The sequence below is a fragment of the Cyprinodon tularosa genome, unplaced genomic scaffold (genome assembly GCF_016077235.1).
Source record: "Cyprinodon tularosa strain WSP-4 unplaced genomic scaffold, ASM1607723v1 ctg461, whole genome shotgun sequence".
Lineage (NCBI taxonomy): Eukaryota > Metazoa > Chordata > Actinopteri > Cyprinodontiformes > Cyprinodontidae > Cyprinodon > Cyprinodon tularosa.
Window position 1 is genome coordinate 1,026,731 of NW_024039187.1, and position 17,324 is coordinate 1,044,054.

General features: G+C 46.2%; 1 protein-coding gene and 1 long non-coding RNA gene across 3 annotated transcripts in view; one reads left to right on the forward strand and one right to left on the reverse strand.

The window, feature by feature from the left end:
* slc13a1 (solute carrier family 13 member 1) overlaps positions 1 to 17,324 on the reverse strand; it is a 38,989-nt gene that overhangs the window by 14,539 nt on the left and 7,126 nt on the right. Inside the window, exons 1-5 of one of the 2 annotated variants that reach the window (XM_038301144.1) lie at positions 7,809 to 7,965; positions 6,395 to 6,535; positions 4,140 to 4,268; positions 2,010 to 2,146; positions 823 to 989 (exon numbers count right to left, since the gene is read on the reverse strand). In XM_038301144.1, coding sequence (XP_038157072.1) covers positions 823 to 989; positions 2,010 to 2,146; positions 4,140 to 4,268; positions 6,395 to 6,535; positions 7,809 to 7,892 — 658 coding nt within the window. In that variant the 5' untranslated portion in view covers positions 7,893 to 7,965. Of the gene's footprint in view, positions 1 to 822; positions 990 to 2,009; positions 2,147 to 4,139; positions 4,269 to 6,394; positions 6,536 to 7,808; positions 7,966 to 17,324 lie in introns of those variants that run through there. The other variant, XM_038301145.1, reaches the window with a different exon arrangement.
* LOC119793862 lies at positions 8,946 to 9,854 on the forward strand. Its single transcript, XR_005282146.1, has 3 exons — positions 8,946 to 9,367; positions 9,452 to 9,697; positions 9,779 to 9,854. It is a non-coding gene; the product is annotated as an uncharacterized LOC119793862 (long non-coding RNA).

Consider the following 17,324-nt stretch of genomic DNA (forward strand, 5'->3'; position numbering starts at 1 on the left):
AGAGAAGATGATGTTGATGATGAAGATTGGTGCCGTCGTGTTCCCGTCCCAGGAGGTGGAGAGGAGATCACTCTGACAGGAAGCAGGAGCTGCTTAGGCTCCCAGACCAGAACACAGCCTCCTCCTGAGGTCATTTTCTCAGCCTTTTTACGGATGGTTGAAAGATTCAGTTTATAATTTAGTTTCCTGCTGGAGGTTCAGGTTTCATCCTGACAGCATCAATCAGGTTAGAAGTCACTGATGGTGAGCTCCTATTAGACGGATCATTTGGTTTGAACCAATCATCTCAAATGTTCTTGTTATTTAGGGAAATTAAAACAAAGTGCAGACGTTCTACAGTAACGACTCCAGAAATCAAAAGGCCCTGACCTGAAATGCTGATTATTTGGGATTCAGATTGACTGGAAAGGATCACATGAAGCACAAAGCATTTCAGCATTGAGAACATCAGCCATGAGGGCAGAGATGCTGGGACCATCCCATAAAGTAAAAGACTCCAGCAACCTTTACTTCTAGAACCAAGACTAATGTTGAAAACTCGTTTGGCTTTAAAGGAAAAGCCAAAATGGAAAATATTCAGAACAACTGAAAAAAAAGGGTGAGCTTTTGTTGTAAATTCCTACATCATGTTAAGCTGAGCAAACAGTTATGGACGCGCCCAAACATGGAGGCTGAGAGCTTCAGATCACCATGGAGACGTTGTCTCTGGTTATTGCACATAAACGCTTGGCACTCCTGTAAAGCAGTAAATCTGAATGATGGATTTTCCTCCACAGACTGAAGACACCAAGAGTCTGTGTCTCTCTGAAGGACATCAGTTACCATCCAGCTGCAGGTTCGGGTTCACATTGCCGCCACATCCCAACTCCTTGGCCTTTAGGATCTGCTGGAGGACAGCTTCTACAATGGGCATCACCATGGCAACCGCTGAAGTGTTTTGAACCCACATCGACAGGAGGGCACAGCCAGACATGAAGCCCAGCATCAGCCTGGAGGAGACAGCATGAGAACAATCAGCTGCATGGAGACACTTTGATTTGCTCCAATACAGCAGGCATCCCCAAAGTCGGCCCTCAGGGGCCGCCGTCCTGCAGCTTTTAGAGGTTTTCCTGCTCCAGCAGAGCTGATTTCCACTGATATTTGATTAGCAGCCTTTAGCTAAACTCCAATCATCAGAATCAGCCGTGCTAAAGCAGAGAAACCTCTCTCATCATCACAGCACAGGATCAGATCCGCTAACCTGTTTGGTTAAACTAATAACCTGCCTGCCGTCTGATAAATGGCCGTAAACTGAAAATGATGTTCTAATCCAGGAAGATGATGATAAATATTATGTATGATTAACTCCAAGTTTCACATAGTGAAACAAAAAAATTAAAAAAAGATTCAATAAGAGTCAAAAAACAATAATAAAACCCATAAAAAATCAGCTCCTCATGGGCAGAAATGGAGCCTCTCAGATTATCAGCAGATTCACCTGAACCAGCTCTAAAACATTAAGCCCCAACAGCAGAGGCAGCTAATCCGGGTCCAGTAGGTAAAATTCCTGAACAGGGATCAGTTCCGACCGTCTGAACATCAGGCTCTATGGCTCAGACTGGGAGCCAATCAGCTGCTTATCTGAGCAGGATGAGGGAAACTATGCAGGGCTTTGCTTCCTAGACTGGGCTCAGCCCAGTTTCAAGAGGGAAAGATTTACGTTAAATATCCTCCATGCCATACTGAGAGCAGAACGTTTCCTGTTTAAAACACAGAGACCAAATGCAGGCAGTCTGATTATCGACTGCATCCTTTCATGCTGTTTTATTTAGTCTTTAACTGAAGTTTGTATAATTTTTGATGCATTTTTATCAGTTTAAACTTCTGCAGTTTTCAATCTCTCTACTGCATTTTGTTGACTAAAAACTAAAAAGAGTTTATTCAGATCTGAAATTTGTGACCACAGTAATGCTTCTGAAATGATGACATCCTTCCTACTGAAATGCAGCAGCCATGCCAGCGGTGCTCACCATGCAGGGTTCACCCCCACCATGGAGACAAGCTTCAGCGCTATCCGGCGGTGAAGGCCCCACTTCTCAATGGACGTGGCGAGGCAGATGACCCCCACTAATAGGAAGTGAAAGTCTTTGAAGTACTCCTTCGCCACCTTAAAGCAACATGGGAGGTTTTATTCATAGAACTCGATCAACATATTAAGCATTGATGCATCGTATCACAATAAAACACCAAAGGATTTCTTTATATTTATCTGGTTTGGTTTCCAAACTAAACAGACAATTCATCTCTGTCATTGTTTACTATAAAAAGTGGAGGCTACCTTCCCGAGAGCTAGAGGGCGCTAACCACTGACATTCAACACCTCTATAGAAGTCTGTTTGTTTCCACAGGGCTGGGATGGAAAGGCAGGAATCTGCTGTTGATCATGTGAAATGGAGATACTTTCTAAACATCTTTCCATAGAGGGAAAGATCCTCCACAGCTTGAAGATGTTCAGAGCAGCTACAGGTCTTCAGAATTGACATTCATCCAGGAACTCCACCTGTGGCTCTGCAGGCCCCTAATTGATGCTTTCAACTCCATGGCAACACAGAAAGACTATGTTTGATATTGGCTGGGTTGCTATGGGAAACCTTCCTCTTTAAAAACAATCATCCAGCATCTCTTTAGTGTGAAAAATTGCATAAAAATAAAACAAAGGACGTCTGGAACAACGTCTCTCCAATAGATGAGACCAGATCAGGGAAATTGGGTCATCAGACACAGAGAAAACAAACTGATTTTGGCAACTGTCCCGCAGGATGGTGGAAGAATTATGGCATGGGCTGGATTGGCATTATCAGGGATGTTCATGGCAGGGAATGAGTGAAACAGAAAGGCTATTGTCAGGTTGGTGGATGTTGTAGTGGACCCAAATGCAGAGCCGAAGAGGCAGAGATGATTACTTGCAAAGTGAGTGAAAATACAGAATCCATAGTGAAGAACCGACCGACAAGAAACTCAGGAACCTAAAAACTAAGAGAGACTAGGGAGGAATAAACCTAAAGAATAATGAGGATCCAGGAAGTGAATAGTAGGTGAATATATGGGAGATAGAAACAATAGGGGGACTGATTAGCTAATAGGGAGCAGATGTGGATAGAAGGATCTAGAATGAGCTAAGGGGAAAGGAAAGGTTACTAGGGAGCAGCAGAGAACAACCAGGGAGAAACAAAAGGATCTAATAACTGTAGTAAGGCTAAAGGGGAATACAACTAATGACTATAAAATAAGAAATGACCGAGGAGAAAACTAGACGATTAGAGGAGGGACTGGAGATAACTGAAGCCATGGAAAACCTGACCTAAAGATAAATAACTTAAACTAGACCAAGAAACAAATAATATAAAAAAAGGTTAAAGAAAAGAGATAAACACACTGCAAAAAATAGAAATCTCAATAAGTTATTTTTTCTTAAAATAAGTGTGTTTTTCCTTGATTTGAGGAGGTAAGTAAGACACTTTGCCAATGGAACCAGACAATTTCCTTTTAAAATAAGAAAAAACTATTTTATCGTCTTATTTCAAGTAAATATTATCTAACTATCTTATTTTAAGAGTATAAATACTCATTCCATTGGCAAATCATCTTATTTACCTGCTCAAATTAAGGCTAAATATACTTAATTTAAGCCATTTTTTACTTATTTCTGGATTGTTTTTGCAGTGCAGCAAAACTAAAAATACAAAAATAAACTAAATCTAGAGAGCAACACAAAATAAAACAAAGCAAACTGGAGAACCAAAAAAATTAAAATTTCAACAGAAAAAAAAGGTCCAGAAAATTAGATCATAACAGTGATCTTCTGGCGCCACTTCCGCCACAAGGAGACGAAGGAGCAAACCGATGAGGTGAAAACTGAAATTACAGACCAAAGTTTGGGCTTCTGAACTTCTCCAGGGTCATTAAAATTACATGACGACACATCCAGCAACTGGCCAATAAGCATACAGCAGGGAAATATTACTTCCTGACTGCTTAAAGCAGCGCCTCAGACGACTGGAAAACATGCTTAGAGCTGATGGATGATTAAAGGGTGACTCTATTCCAGTTCCTCCATCAGGACTGAAACTCCAACCTTGTCAGTTTTCAGATTGACTCACGTTGGATGACTTCATGATGCCGAAGGAGGGGAAGAGGATGGCGGGAAGCATGGCGGTCATGGACAAAGGGATCACCTCTGTCACCCAGTACACGGCCATGAGCAGCAGCACAAAGGCACATTGTGCTTCCTAAACGGCAAAAACACACAATTACCCACTTTTTACTCACCTTTAGGAAAATAGAGGGATGCCTCTCAAACATCCAGGGACTGTAGAGTTTAAGCTATGGTTGGCGCTGAAGGCCTGAGCCTTACTGGGATTTCATGTCGGACGTAGATCTAAATATTAAAATTCATTTTCTCTTTATTCTTGTTCATTTGATGAGCGAATAGATTCGCTCTTCTAGGTGGTCCATCTTCACCAGTCATTTTCCACAATGGCGGTCATACAAACAAAACAAGCCGGTAAGGTACCGAACAGGAAATACGCATAGTGTAGAGCGGATGGAGATCTGACCAATCAGATGCCTCCTGTCTGCGGCCACCTACAGTTTGGGAAAGGAGCAGCAGAGTGTCTGCGGAAGGGGTGGGGGGTGGGGGTGGACATATCTGCATTAACTGTGACAAGCACACACCACCTGTTTTCAGAGTATAAATGAGCCTTTATTTGTTTTTGAGGCTGAAGGCCTACTGGATTTAGCTCCTTTCCTATCCTGAATGTTTTACTGTTGACCCAATGAAAGGTGATGGAACAGGAACAATAATTTCAGATAATTTCAGGTTTTGGGATTAAGCCCAAGATTTGGCCTCAGAGAATCCAGGGAGGAGTTAAATATGAGGTGGATGGGAAGAAGGAGGCCTTCCAACCAAAAGACCAGAACTAGAAAAAAGGGATGTGGCTCCTGTAGAGATAGTTTGTTTGATTATTATAAAATGTTCATCATAAAATACACTCACCAGCCACTTTATTAGGTACACCTGTCCAACTGCTCGTTAACACTTAATTTCTAAGCAGCCAATCACGTGGCGGTAACTCAGTGCCTTTAGGCATGTAGACATGGTCAAGACAATCTCCTGCAGTTCAAACCGAGCATCAGTATGGGGAAGAAAGGTGATTTGAGTGACTTTGAACGTGGCATGATTGTTGGTGCCAGAAGGGCTGGTCTGAGTATTTCAGAAACTGTTGATCTACTGGGATTTTCACGCACAACCATCTCTAGGGTTTACAGAGAATGGTCTGAAAAAGAAAAATTATCCAGTGAGCGGCAGTTCTGTGGGCGGAAATGCCTTGTTGTTGCCAGAGGTCAGAGGAGAATGGCCAGACTGGTTCGAGCTGATAGAAGGGCAACAGTGACTCAAATAACCACCCGTTACAACCAAGGTGGGCAGAAGAGCATCTCTGAACGCACAGTACGTCGAACTTTGAGGCAGATGGGCTACAGCAGCAGAAGACCACACCGGGTGCCACTCCTTTCAGCTAAGAACAGGAAACTGAGGCTACAATTTGCACAAACTCATCGAAATTGGACAATAGAAGATTGGAAAAACCTTGCCTGGTCTGATGAGTCTCGATTTCTGCTGCGACATTCGGATGGTAGGGTCAGAATTTGGCGTCTACAACATGAAAGCATGGATCCATCCTGCCTTGTATCAACGGTTCAGGCTGGTGGTGGTGGTGTCATGGTGTGGGGAATATTTTCTTGGCACTCTTTGGGCCCCTTGGTACCAATTGAGCATCCTTGCAATGCCACAGCCTACCTGAGTATTGTTGCTGACCATGTCCATCCCTTTATGACCACAAAGTACCCAACTTCTGATGGCTACTTTCAGCAGGATAATGCGCCATGTCATAAAGCTGGAATCATCTCAGACTGGTTTCTTGAACATGACAATGAGTTCACTGTACTCAAATGGCCTCCACAGTCACCAGATCTCAATCCAATAGAGCATCTTTGGGATGTGATGGAACGGGAGATTCGCATCATGGATGTGCAGCCGACAAATCTGCGGCAACTGTGTGATGCCATCATGTCAATATGGACCAAACTCCCTGAGGAATGCTTCCAGCACCTTGCTGAATCTATGCCACGAAGAATTGAGGCAGTTCTGAAGGCAAAAGGGGCTCCAACACGTTACCAGCATGGGGTACCTAATAAAGTGGCCGGTGAGTGTAGTTTCTCATTCCTAAAATTAATAATGTGCTTTCAGAGTCCTATATTGTCTATTGAGTGTTCTATTCTTCATTTTCTAGAAACAAACATATGAAATAAAAAAAACTCCCAGCAGCATGAATCTTAAAAAAAAAAAAAAGTTCACCTTAGTTCTGCTGACCAGAGGGAGAGGAAGGAGCAGCAGCGGGGTGAGGACAATGAGGACGGTGCTGCGATAGGTCCACAGCGCTGTTCTAACTCTCCTCAGCATTATCTCTCCTCTTCGTGTCGAGGTTCTTGTTTTACTCTGAAACAATAGGGGATGATGAAAGTCAGGTTGACCTGAAAACGCTGCAGGGATCAGAGTCTGCAGCCATTTTGACTGTTATTCTTCAGCAATCCCTTTAAAGCTCAGTAATTGGTGCCTATCCTTACAGCAACATAAAGTAATCATCATTATGACAAAGCATTTCCTTTATGGCACTCAAGAGTTACATTTACTGCCTTTGGGGTAAAATAATCCAAAAACGAGTCACAGATTAAGTTTAATCTTTTTGATGAAAGGATGTTAAATTTTGTTGAGTTTCCTTTAACCTCTTAATATCCACCTCATTTGTGGGAAGCTCACCTATTTTGCATACGCAAATGGAAAAGCAAATAACTGAGGAACTGTAAGCCCAAATTACATGTGTGATACGTTATTTGAAAGCTAACGCCTTCTAGTTTCTGAATATATACATGAAAACTGGGTGAGTAAAACACAGCCCAAGCTGCATCAGTTCAAACAAGACTCAAAGTTGTTTTTTTTATTCTTGAAAATAGTAAATCTTTTTTGAACAGCAGTAATAAAGACATGTTTGCTTATTGTGGCTGCTTTGTCATGCTACATTTTAACATGCTGCTATAATTGTGCTTTGGTGCTCGCTGTGTTCATAAAATGAACTTGGTGTTGTAATTGCGGAGAATCTAAGCTTTCCAACGATGTCTAACATATCTATATTGGTTAACATTTTACCAGTGTAATTTTCATGCAATCTGAGTAAACGCTCTAAAACGGTGGGTTTCTAGGGGTTAAAAGAAACAAACAGAAAATCAGTTTGTTAGGAACCAAGCTGGGTGTCTCTAACGGGTTTAACTCCCACTTAACCAGTCTGAAAACTGTTTGCTCATCTCATTCAATATTTAAAACTTTCAATCATTTCACCTTTTGCTGCACAGTTTGATTCATTTTATTTGCAGCTTGTTTGTATTTTTAAGGGTTTCCTCTAAGGAGCTTTACTTGTTGGTTTTTAATCTGTCTGAATATCATTTGTTACATTCTGAACAAAACTTAACTATGGTCTGTAATCCCATGCCTGCAATAATTCCATCAGTTTAGTTTCAGGTAAATAAAAAAACAATGAAAAATGCTTCCGCTAAATGCAGGTTTATATTTATTTTAAATCCATTTAAGTCTGGTTCAGGTTAGCCTGAAAAGGTTTTTAATAGGCAGAATAATAAATTGATAATCTGCAAACCCGTAGAAGTGAAGTCTGATAAATCAGATTCTAGATTCAGATCCTAATCCCCGCTGTCCTCACCTGGCTGTGGTCACACTTGGAGAAGCTCCTCTCCTCAGTGCATGGCATAACCTGGTGTAAATGAACAGAAAGGAATCCCTCCATCCTACTAATTAATCTACGCCCATCTTCTTTCTGTGAAGTACATTTTTAAGGGATACTCTCAGCTTGTCATAGTAATCATTAACCTGTTGTTAAAGACTGGAGCCTTTGGCTCTGTGTTCAGAGGGGCCACCATAAAGAAAATATGTTACCAACGGACACGTATCTGATCTTCTCATCGGAAAAGTACTGAAACTCTTTCATTTAAGTTTAAACTCAATCTCTAAAGTGACACTAGATTAATAATACTTAAAGGAAAAATATAATCTTCACCCGTTACAACTTTGCTTGTGTTAAAATGCTGGAATATCAGCTTTCCTCACTTCAGAGACTGATTTCAGCTCTTTCACGTTAATGATAAATGGGTGATGGCTAGATGGATGAAGCATGAATGGATGGGTGATGGATGAATGGATTCAATTCAATTCAGTTTATTTCTATAGCGCAACATCATGTCATCTTAGTTCACTTTCCAGTTCACCAGATCATCCAGTCAGATTGATTCAAAGTTTTCTATCTAAGGAAACCCAGCTGATTGCATTGACTCATTGACTCTTCAGCAATCCCTCACACTATGCATGCTTGTAGCGACAGTGGAGAGGAATAACTCCCTTTGAACAGGAAGAAACCTCCAGCAGAACCAGGCTCCGTGTGAGCGGCCATCTGCTGAGGCCGACTGGGGTTCAAGGAGACAGAAGCAGACATAGAAAAAGAAGCATAGATACAAAAGGCAACTGTCAACCAGCTCCCGTCCAGGAAACACACAGCCAGGCAGACGAGCTCCGAGCCAGCTCTCATGTCAGAGGATGAAGAGAGCACATCCAGTTAGTCACAGTCAGAGAAACAGGACTACACTGGAAAACAGGCCAAGCTCCAACATCTAGAAACAAAGGTGTTGATGGCAGCAGCACAGCTGATATTTCTCTCCTGGATGGAGTCACAGCCAAACAAGAACAGACCAGATGAAACTTAACTATAGAGATAGCTCAGGATAACGATCCACTCTTATTATAAGCTTTATTAAAAGGGAAAGTTTTGAGCCTACCCTGTTTTTGTTTTTTTGTTTTCTGTATAATAAGATGCAGGGGACACACTGTATTACTTTGCATAGAGCTCTGAGAAATATTAAAGCAAAAGAAAAAAACATGTGTTCTTAGTATGATAGTTATTTAACAACAGAAATAATGTTATTCAAATGCCTATAACCCCTTTTACAGATTTTTTTTTTTTTGTCCTGTCTGGCGATGTGTCTATAAGAATAATTGTCTTGATGCCAAATAGAGTCCAACTGATTTTGCTTTTGTCAGGAATCCAGTTTGTGTGGTCTGTTTTGTGTCTGTCTCTACCTCCACCACCAGGTGGCGCCCTATCATTATTGGTCCTCCTTGCACCCTGTGGCTCTTTGGATCATTATCTGGAGGAGTACTTAAGCAGTGGACTGTCACTACCTTGACGCCAGAGTGTTTGCCATGTTTTGGGTACTCTAGCCATAGATTAGCCGAGTCTATCCTGAGTCTTTGTTTCTCTGAGCCTAACCTTGTTTTTGTCTTTGCCTTTGGCAGGAAGTCCTCCTGTGTACTATGTTTGTCATTCTTCCCCTGGAAGGATTGTTTACTGAGTTCACACTGAGCAGGGGAGAAACCTCCACATGTGCCGTTCAAGTCCCTTACGGAAATCCAAGGAACAGTTTGCTCCATTGCTCCTCCGGGTCCTTAGTATGTCTATCAGTCCACTCTTCAACAAGTCCCCTCTTCTCAGGATCAACCCACACATTCTGGATTCAGAGTGAGAAAAGAACCCCCCCAAACGTGAGTTCCTCTCTAGCATCAACCTTATGGCATTCAAGATTCCTACGGTCCCTGGACTAACCGTTGTGATATCCTCTCCAGACTTTTTAGTTCCTGTTCACCAGCTTTCTGAGTTCCAGATCTACCCCGTTCAACCCTAACTCAATAAACCTGTTAAACCTTTGCCTTGCTCTCTGAGTGGTTTTCTGCATTTTTGGGTCAGATCTTTAAACACATCATAACAGCTTTCACTATCGCCATATTGTTCCGCTTTATTTATGCATATAAATAGCTTTGCTATAAATGTATTATATATTTATCATGCAGGGAGTATTACAGATTTTATAGACAATGTAAGTAGAACAGGAAAAAAATAGAAAAGACGAAAGAAAGAGGAGATAAAAGGGAGATAACGATAAAACATATTCAGTCTGCTTCACTTGAAAAGAGACGTAAAAATAACAGCACAACCAACAAATATAGTATAAGAGATACAATAAAGTAACACCTAAATACTATCACTGAAGTATAAGTTGTATTATTTAATCTGATGTGTATACTGTGGTAGCTGAAGATATGAATGGGCTTTCTGTGTGGAAGTGAATCACTAAGTACCTGGAACCAAGCACCTGTAGTTGTTTGTGAGAGTGCACTTGTGAATGTAAAGTTTATCCAAAGAAAAAATGCTCAATAGTGGTTGTGAAGAGCCAAAGAGGCGCCCCCCCCAGAGCACCGACTCCAGTGCCGGGGGACCCAAAGCTACAGACGCCCAAAGGGACCCCAAGACCTAAGGCACCAAGGAGGGGCCAGCCCAGGAAATCCGACCCCCACAAAGGGAGAAGGAGAGAAGGCCCAGAGGAAGTCCCCCAGCCACCGCAATGCCAGAGCCCCAAAGGGGCCATGGGGACGAGTGCGTGGGCTCCACTGGCAGTCAGCCACCCCGAAGTGGATCCGGCCCTGGGCCCCTGGGAGCCGAGGCCCCAGGGATGCTCTAGCCTGGGGCATCCACCCCCAAACATCGAGCACCAGCAGTGCACCGGCGAGCCCAGGCGCCAGCCAGCACAGGGGGGTCAGGACGGGGGGAATGGTTCTGAGATGTTTTTGGAAGAGGGAGCAGTTGAGACCCAAACCTGACAAGTAAAAAAACAAACAAAAAAAACCACATGGCCAGGGTGTACTCCGCCTCTCGCCCATTGACAGATGGAGATAGGCACCAGCACCCCTCACAACCCCACATATATATACCCCACACACACACACACATATATGTATATATATATATATATATATATATATATATATATATATATATATATATATATATATATATATATACATAGTCTCAATCATGCCTTTTGGCCCTAGTGCCCCCACCACACAGTCTCTGTGGAAAAACAAACGCAGACGCTCATTCACACAAAACACTCACATCCAATAATCCCAGGACCTAGGACCCGGAGGCGCTGGTGGCTGGTCTCAGGATTACCGGATGACACAAAATAACATCATCAGAAGATGGGACCCTCCAGTAACAACCCCCTCCCCAAGATCCTACATGTGTGGCAGTGTGATGGAGCAGGCAGAGGGAGGAGTCCAGGGATGGGGAGAAAAAGACGGGGTTTACTGGGGCACCCTAGTTCCCCGAGAACCCCCCGGAGTGGGGGGGCCTCCTTCTCACATATGTGAGAAGGAGAATTATAAATTCTATTCTGGATTTAGCAGGAAGCCAATGAAGAGAAGCCAGGATAGGAGAGATATGATCTCTCTTTTTCATTTTCATCAGAACTCTGGCTGCAGCATTTTGGATCAGCTGAAGGCTTTTAACTACAGTTTGTGGACTTCCTGATAGTAAAGAATCACAATAGTCCAGCCTTGAAGTAACAGATGCATGGACTAGTTTCTCAGCATCACCCCTGGACAGGAGATTTCTAAGTTTTGCAGTATTCTGCAGTTAAAGAAGGAAATTCTAGAAACCTCTTTGATATGGGATTTAAATGACAGGTCCTGATCAAAAACAACACCAAGATTTTTTACTTTATTATCTGAAATCAGTTTAATCCCATCCAAATGAAGTGACTGGCTAATCAGCTTCTTTTTCAAAGACTCTGGTCCAAAGACTATAACTTCTGTTTTGTCTGAATTCAGAAGGAGAAAGTTAAGAGTCATACAGGTTTTTATGTCTTTAAGACATGCCTGTAATCTATGTAATGGGTTAGCTTCATCTGGATTATAGACAGATATAGCTGGGTTGTAATGATCCAGTCAGAAGACCCAAAGTTTCAGCCAGAACACAGAATAAGGGTTTAAACAGTTTATTAAAAACTCAGGACATCAGGAGCACATCCACCGTGGGTCAGGGATTTCTATGAAGGGAGATTTAGGTTAGTGGCTTGAAGGAGTTCAAATAATGAAAAGCATGAAACCAACAAAACCTCGTACTCGTACTCGTACTCGTCGTCTCCCGCTTTATCCGGAACCGGGTCGCGGGGGCAGAAGACTAAGCAGAGACTCCCAGACTTCCCTCTCCGCAGACACCTCCTCCAGCTCTGTTGGGGGAAGCCCTAGGCGCTCCCAGGCCAGCCGAGAGACATAGTCTCTCCAGCGTGTCCTGGGCCGTCCCCTGGGCCTCCCCCCGGTGGGACATGCCTGGAACTCCTCCCGAGGGAGGCGTCCAGGGGGCATCCGAAGAAGATGTCCGAGCCACCTCAACTGACTCCTCTCGATGTGGAGGAGAACCGGCTCTACACTGAGCCTCTCCCGAATGACCGAGCTCCTCACCCTATCTCTAAGGGAGAGCCCAGCCACCCTGCGGAGAAAGCTCATTTCAGCCGCTTGTATCCGGGATCTCGTTCTTTCGGTCATGATCCAAATTTCATGACCATAGGTGAGGGTAGGAACGTAGACCGACCGGTAAATTGAGAGCTTTGCCTTTTCGCTCAGCTCTCTCTTCACCAGGACAGACCGGTGCAGCGTCCGCATTATTGCAGCAGACGCACCGATCCGTCTATCGATCTCCCGCTCCATTCTTCCCTCACTCGTGAACAGGACCCCAAGATACTTGAACTCCTCCACTTGAGGCAAGGACTCCCCTCCAACCCGAAGGGGACATGCCACCTTTTTCCAGTCGAGAACCATGGCCTCGGATTTGGAGGAGCTGATTCTCATCCCAGCCGCTTCACACTCGGCTGCGAACCGCCCCAGCGCACGCTGTAGGTCTTGGCAGGAGGGAGCCAGCAGAACTACGTCATCCGCAAAAAGCAGGGACGAGATCCGCTGTTCCCCAAACCAGACCCCCTCCGGTCCTTGGCTGCACCTAGAAATCCTGTCCATAAAAGTTATGAACAGGACCGGTGACAGAGGGCAGCCCTGTCGGAGTCCAACATGCACCGGGAACAGGTCCGACTTAATGCCGGCAATGCGAACCAGACTCCTGCTCCGCTTGTACAGAGAATGGATGGCCCCTAATAAAGGGCCCCCGACTCCATACTCCTGGAGCACCCCCCACAGGGCAGCACGAGGGACACGGTCGAATGCCTTCTCCAAGTCCACAAAACACATGTGGACTGGTTGGGCCAAACTCCCATGAACCCTCAAGCACCCTGCAGAGGGTGTAGAGCTGGTCCACCGTTCCACGGCCAGGACGAAAACCACACTGCTCCTCCTGCAGCCGAGGTTCGACAATCAGCCGGACTCTCCACTCCAGCACCCTGGCATAGGCCTTTCCGGGGAGGCTGAGAAGTGTGATTCCCCGATAGTTGGAACACACCCTCCGGTCCCCCTTCTTGTGGAGGGGAACCACCACCCCAGTCTGCCAATCCAGGGGAACTGTCCCCGACCTCCACGCGATGTTGAAGAGACGTGTCAACCATGACAGCCCGACAACATCCAGAGCTCTGAGATACTCAGGACGGATCTCATCCACCCCCGAAGCCTTGCCACCGTGGAGTTTTTTGACTACCTCGGTGACTTCAGCCCGGGTGATGGACGAACCCAGCCCCAAGCACCTCGTCTCTTCTTCCCCCACGGAAGGCATGTCTGTCGGGTTGAGGAGGTCCTCAAAGTATTCCTTCCACCGCCCGACAATATCCTCCTTCAAGGTCAGCAGCTCCCCACACCCACTAAAAACAGTGTTAGTGAAGCACTGCTTTCCCCTCCGGAGGCGCCGGACGGTTTGCCAGAATCGCTTTGAGGCCAACCGATAGTCTTTTTCCATGGCCTCTCCGAACTCCTCCCAGGCCCGAGATTTTGCCTCTGCAACCGCCCGGGCCGCGACACGTTTGGCCTCACGGTACCTGCTTGCTGCTTCAGGAGTCCCACAAGCCAGCCAGGCTTGATAGAACTCCTTCTTCAGCTTGACGGCATCCCTTACTATCGGTGTCCACCACTGGGTTCGGGGATTGCCACCACGACAGGCACCGCAAACCTTACGGCCACAGCTACGGGCAGCCGCATCGACAATAGAGGCAGAGAACACAGCCCATTCGGACTCCATGTCTCCAACCTCCCTCGGAACCTGAGAGAAGCTCTCCCGGAGGTGGGAGTTGAACACGTCTCTGACCGAGGGCTCCACCAGACGTTCCCAGCAGACCCTCATTACACGTTTGGGCCTGCCGAGTCTTTCAGGCTTCCTCCTCTTCCAGCGTATCCAACTCACCACCAGGTGGTGAGTTGGATACCACTAACAAAACTAACAAAACCACTAACCTTAAAAGAGTCCTCCCTTCAGCAGCATGAATAGAGCAGATTTCTCCTTAAAACTGTTGTTGGGTGGCCAACAGTTGGGTGGCTTGGAGCACAGAGGCAGGAATTAGGTCCAGGAAGCCAGACTCAGGCTTTAGTGAACAGGGAGCTTGGCAGGAGGCAGAAGTCAAGAGTCAGAAACAGGGTCGTTGTCCAGAGGGCAGAGAAATCCAAAAAGGGCTAGGCAAAAAGGGAAAATCCGTGAAGCAAAGACTTGGTCAGGTAACTTTAAGTGCTGGATACTGCTTGCTAGTTGGTTTGCAATTATCTGGCCCTGTCTGCCTGCCACAGGCTGTCTTATAACTGCTTGAACACAGGTGAGAGACATTCTGCTGATTGCACTGCAGTGCAGCAGGCAGCAGCTGGAGATGATTGCTCACAGGGAGGGCAGAGCAGGCAGACAGGCCAGAATCATAACAGTACCCCCTCCTCAAGGTCCGGCTCCGGACGGACCACCAGGCTGATCAGGGTGGAGGTGGTGGAAGTCCCTGATGAGAGTCCGGTCAAGGATAAAACGGCCTGGAATCCAAGTCCGTTCCTCTGGTCCATATCCTTCCCAGTCCACCAGATATTGGACCCCCCGTCCCCGCCTCCTGGATCGGAGGATACGGCGGACTGTGTAGATAGGGTCACCATCCAAAAACCGGGGCGGAGGAGGGGGGTCAGAGGTGGGCCCAAAGCGAGGTGGGACATAGGGCTTTACCCGGGACACATGGAATGTAGGTGTAATCCGCATAGACCGGGGTAACTGGAGACGGACAGCCACTGGGTTCACAACCTTGGCAATTGGGAAAGGGCCGATAAAGCGGGGTGCCAACTTACGGCATTCTACCCGCAGGGGAAGGTCCTTAGAGGACAACCAGACCTTCTGGCCCACCTGGTAATCGGGAGCGGGTAGACGATGGCGGTTGGCAGACCTGGACTGAACCCCAGACATCCTGATCATGGACCTCCTGGCCCTCCTCCAGATACGTTGACACCTGACGGCAGCGGCGTAGGCAGAGGGGACTTTGGCCTCCCTTTCTTGAATCGAGAACGTCGGTGGCTGAAAACCATAAACAACATAGAAGGGGGAAAGACCAGTGGTACAGGACGGGAGAGCGTTGATAGCCTGCTCCACCAATGGCAAGTTGTGAGACCATTTGGTTGGGTCAGACTCACAGAGCATACGAAGCTTGGTTTCGATCTCTTGGTTGGCCCTCTCCGTCTGTCCATCAGTCTGTGGTTGGAAACCAGAAGATAAACTGACAGAGATGCCCAGCGTGGAGCAAAACTCCCTCCAGAACCTGGAAACAAACTGTGGTCCTCTATCCGAGACAATGTCCTTGTGCAGGCCCTGAAGACGGAAGACCTCACGAGCTAAGACCACCCCCATCTCCTTAGCAGATGGTAGTCCCTTGAGGGGCACCAGATGAACCATCTTGGAGAACCTGTCGATGACAGTCAACAGGACAGTGAAACCATTAGAGGGGGGCAGACCTGTGACAAAGTCCATGGCGATGTGAGACCAGGGACGGCATGGGATCGGAAGGGGTCGCAGCAACCCCGAGGGTGGGCGGCGGGAGGGCTTAGCTTGGCAACATCTTTGACAGGTAGCAACAAACTCCTTGACATCCTTTGTCAGGGATGGCCACCAGGACTGCGAGCGGACCACCTGTATTGTCTTACTGACTCCTGGGTGACAGAAAAGACGGGAGCAGTGGCACATGTCCAGTACCTTGGGGACCAGGCAGTCTGGGACAAACAGTCGATCTGGAGGACATGAAGTGGGAACCGGAAAGTCCCTTATGGCATCCCTGACCTCTCCTTCCAGTTCCAACATAGTAACAGACAACCGGACTGCCTCTGGGAGAATGAACTCCCCAGCTCCACTGGTCATCAGCTCAGAAGGTTCATGAATTCTGGACAGGGCATCCGGTTTCATGTTTTTGATTCCGGGTCTGAAAGAAAGGACAAAGTTAAATCGTCCGAAGAACAGGGCCCATCTGGCTTGCCTGGAGTTAAGGCGCTTAGCAGACTTCAAGTACTCCAGGTTCTTATGGTCAGTCCAGACCAGAAACGGTTCCTTTGACACTTCCAACCAGTGCCTCCATTCTTCAAGGGCTAATTTAACTGCCAGGAGTTCCTGATTCCCCACATCATAGTTACGCTCAGCCTGTGACAATGTCCTAGAAAAAAAAGCACAAGGGTGAATCCGACCATCCGAGGTCCTCTGGCTCAGGACCGCACCTACCCCAGTGCTAGAGGCGTCAACCTCCACTATGAATTGTCTCTCAGTATCAGGGGACCGGAGAACTGGGGCAGTGGTGAACAGTGTCTTGAGCTTGGTGAAAGCCTCCTCTGCTTGACTACCCCAAACAAACTTAACCTTAGATGAGGTTATGGCATGAAGAGGGGCGGCAACCTGACTGTAGTTGCGGATAAAACGGCGGTTAAAATTAGCAAACCCCAGGAACCTTTGTAGTTGTTTACGATTAGTAGGGGTGGGCCATTCTAGAACCGCCGTAACTTTGCAGGGATCCACAATAACCTTATTGGGAGAGATGATGAAACCAAGGAAGGAAGTGGAGGTGGTATGAAACTCGCACTTCTCTGCCTTGACAAAAAGGTGGTTCTGGAGTAGGCGCAGGAGGACTGACTGAACATGCTTTTTGTGGGTCTCAAGATCCTGGGAGTATATCAAGATGTCATCTAGATATACAAAAACAAACTGTCCCACCATGTCCCTCAGGACGTCATTCACCAAGGCTTGAAACACTGCTTGGGCATTGGTCAGCCCAAAAGGCATGACCAGGTACTCATAATGGCCAGTGGGGGTGTTAAAAGCTGTCTTCCACTCATCTCCCTCTCTGATGCGAACCAAATGGTAAGCATTGCGTAGGTCCAACTTGGTAAAAATCTGGGCTCC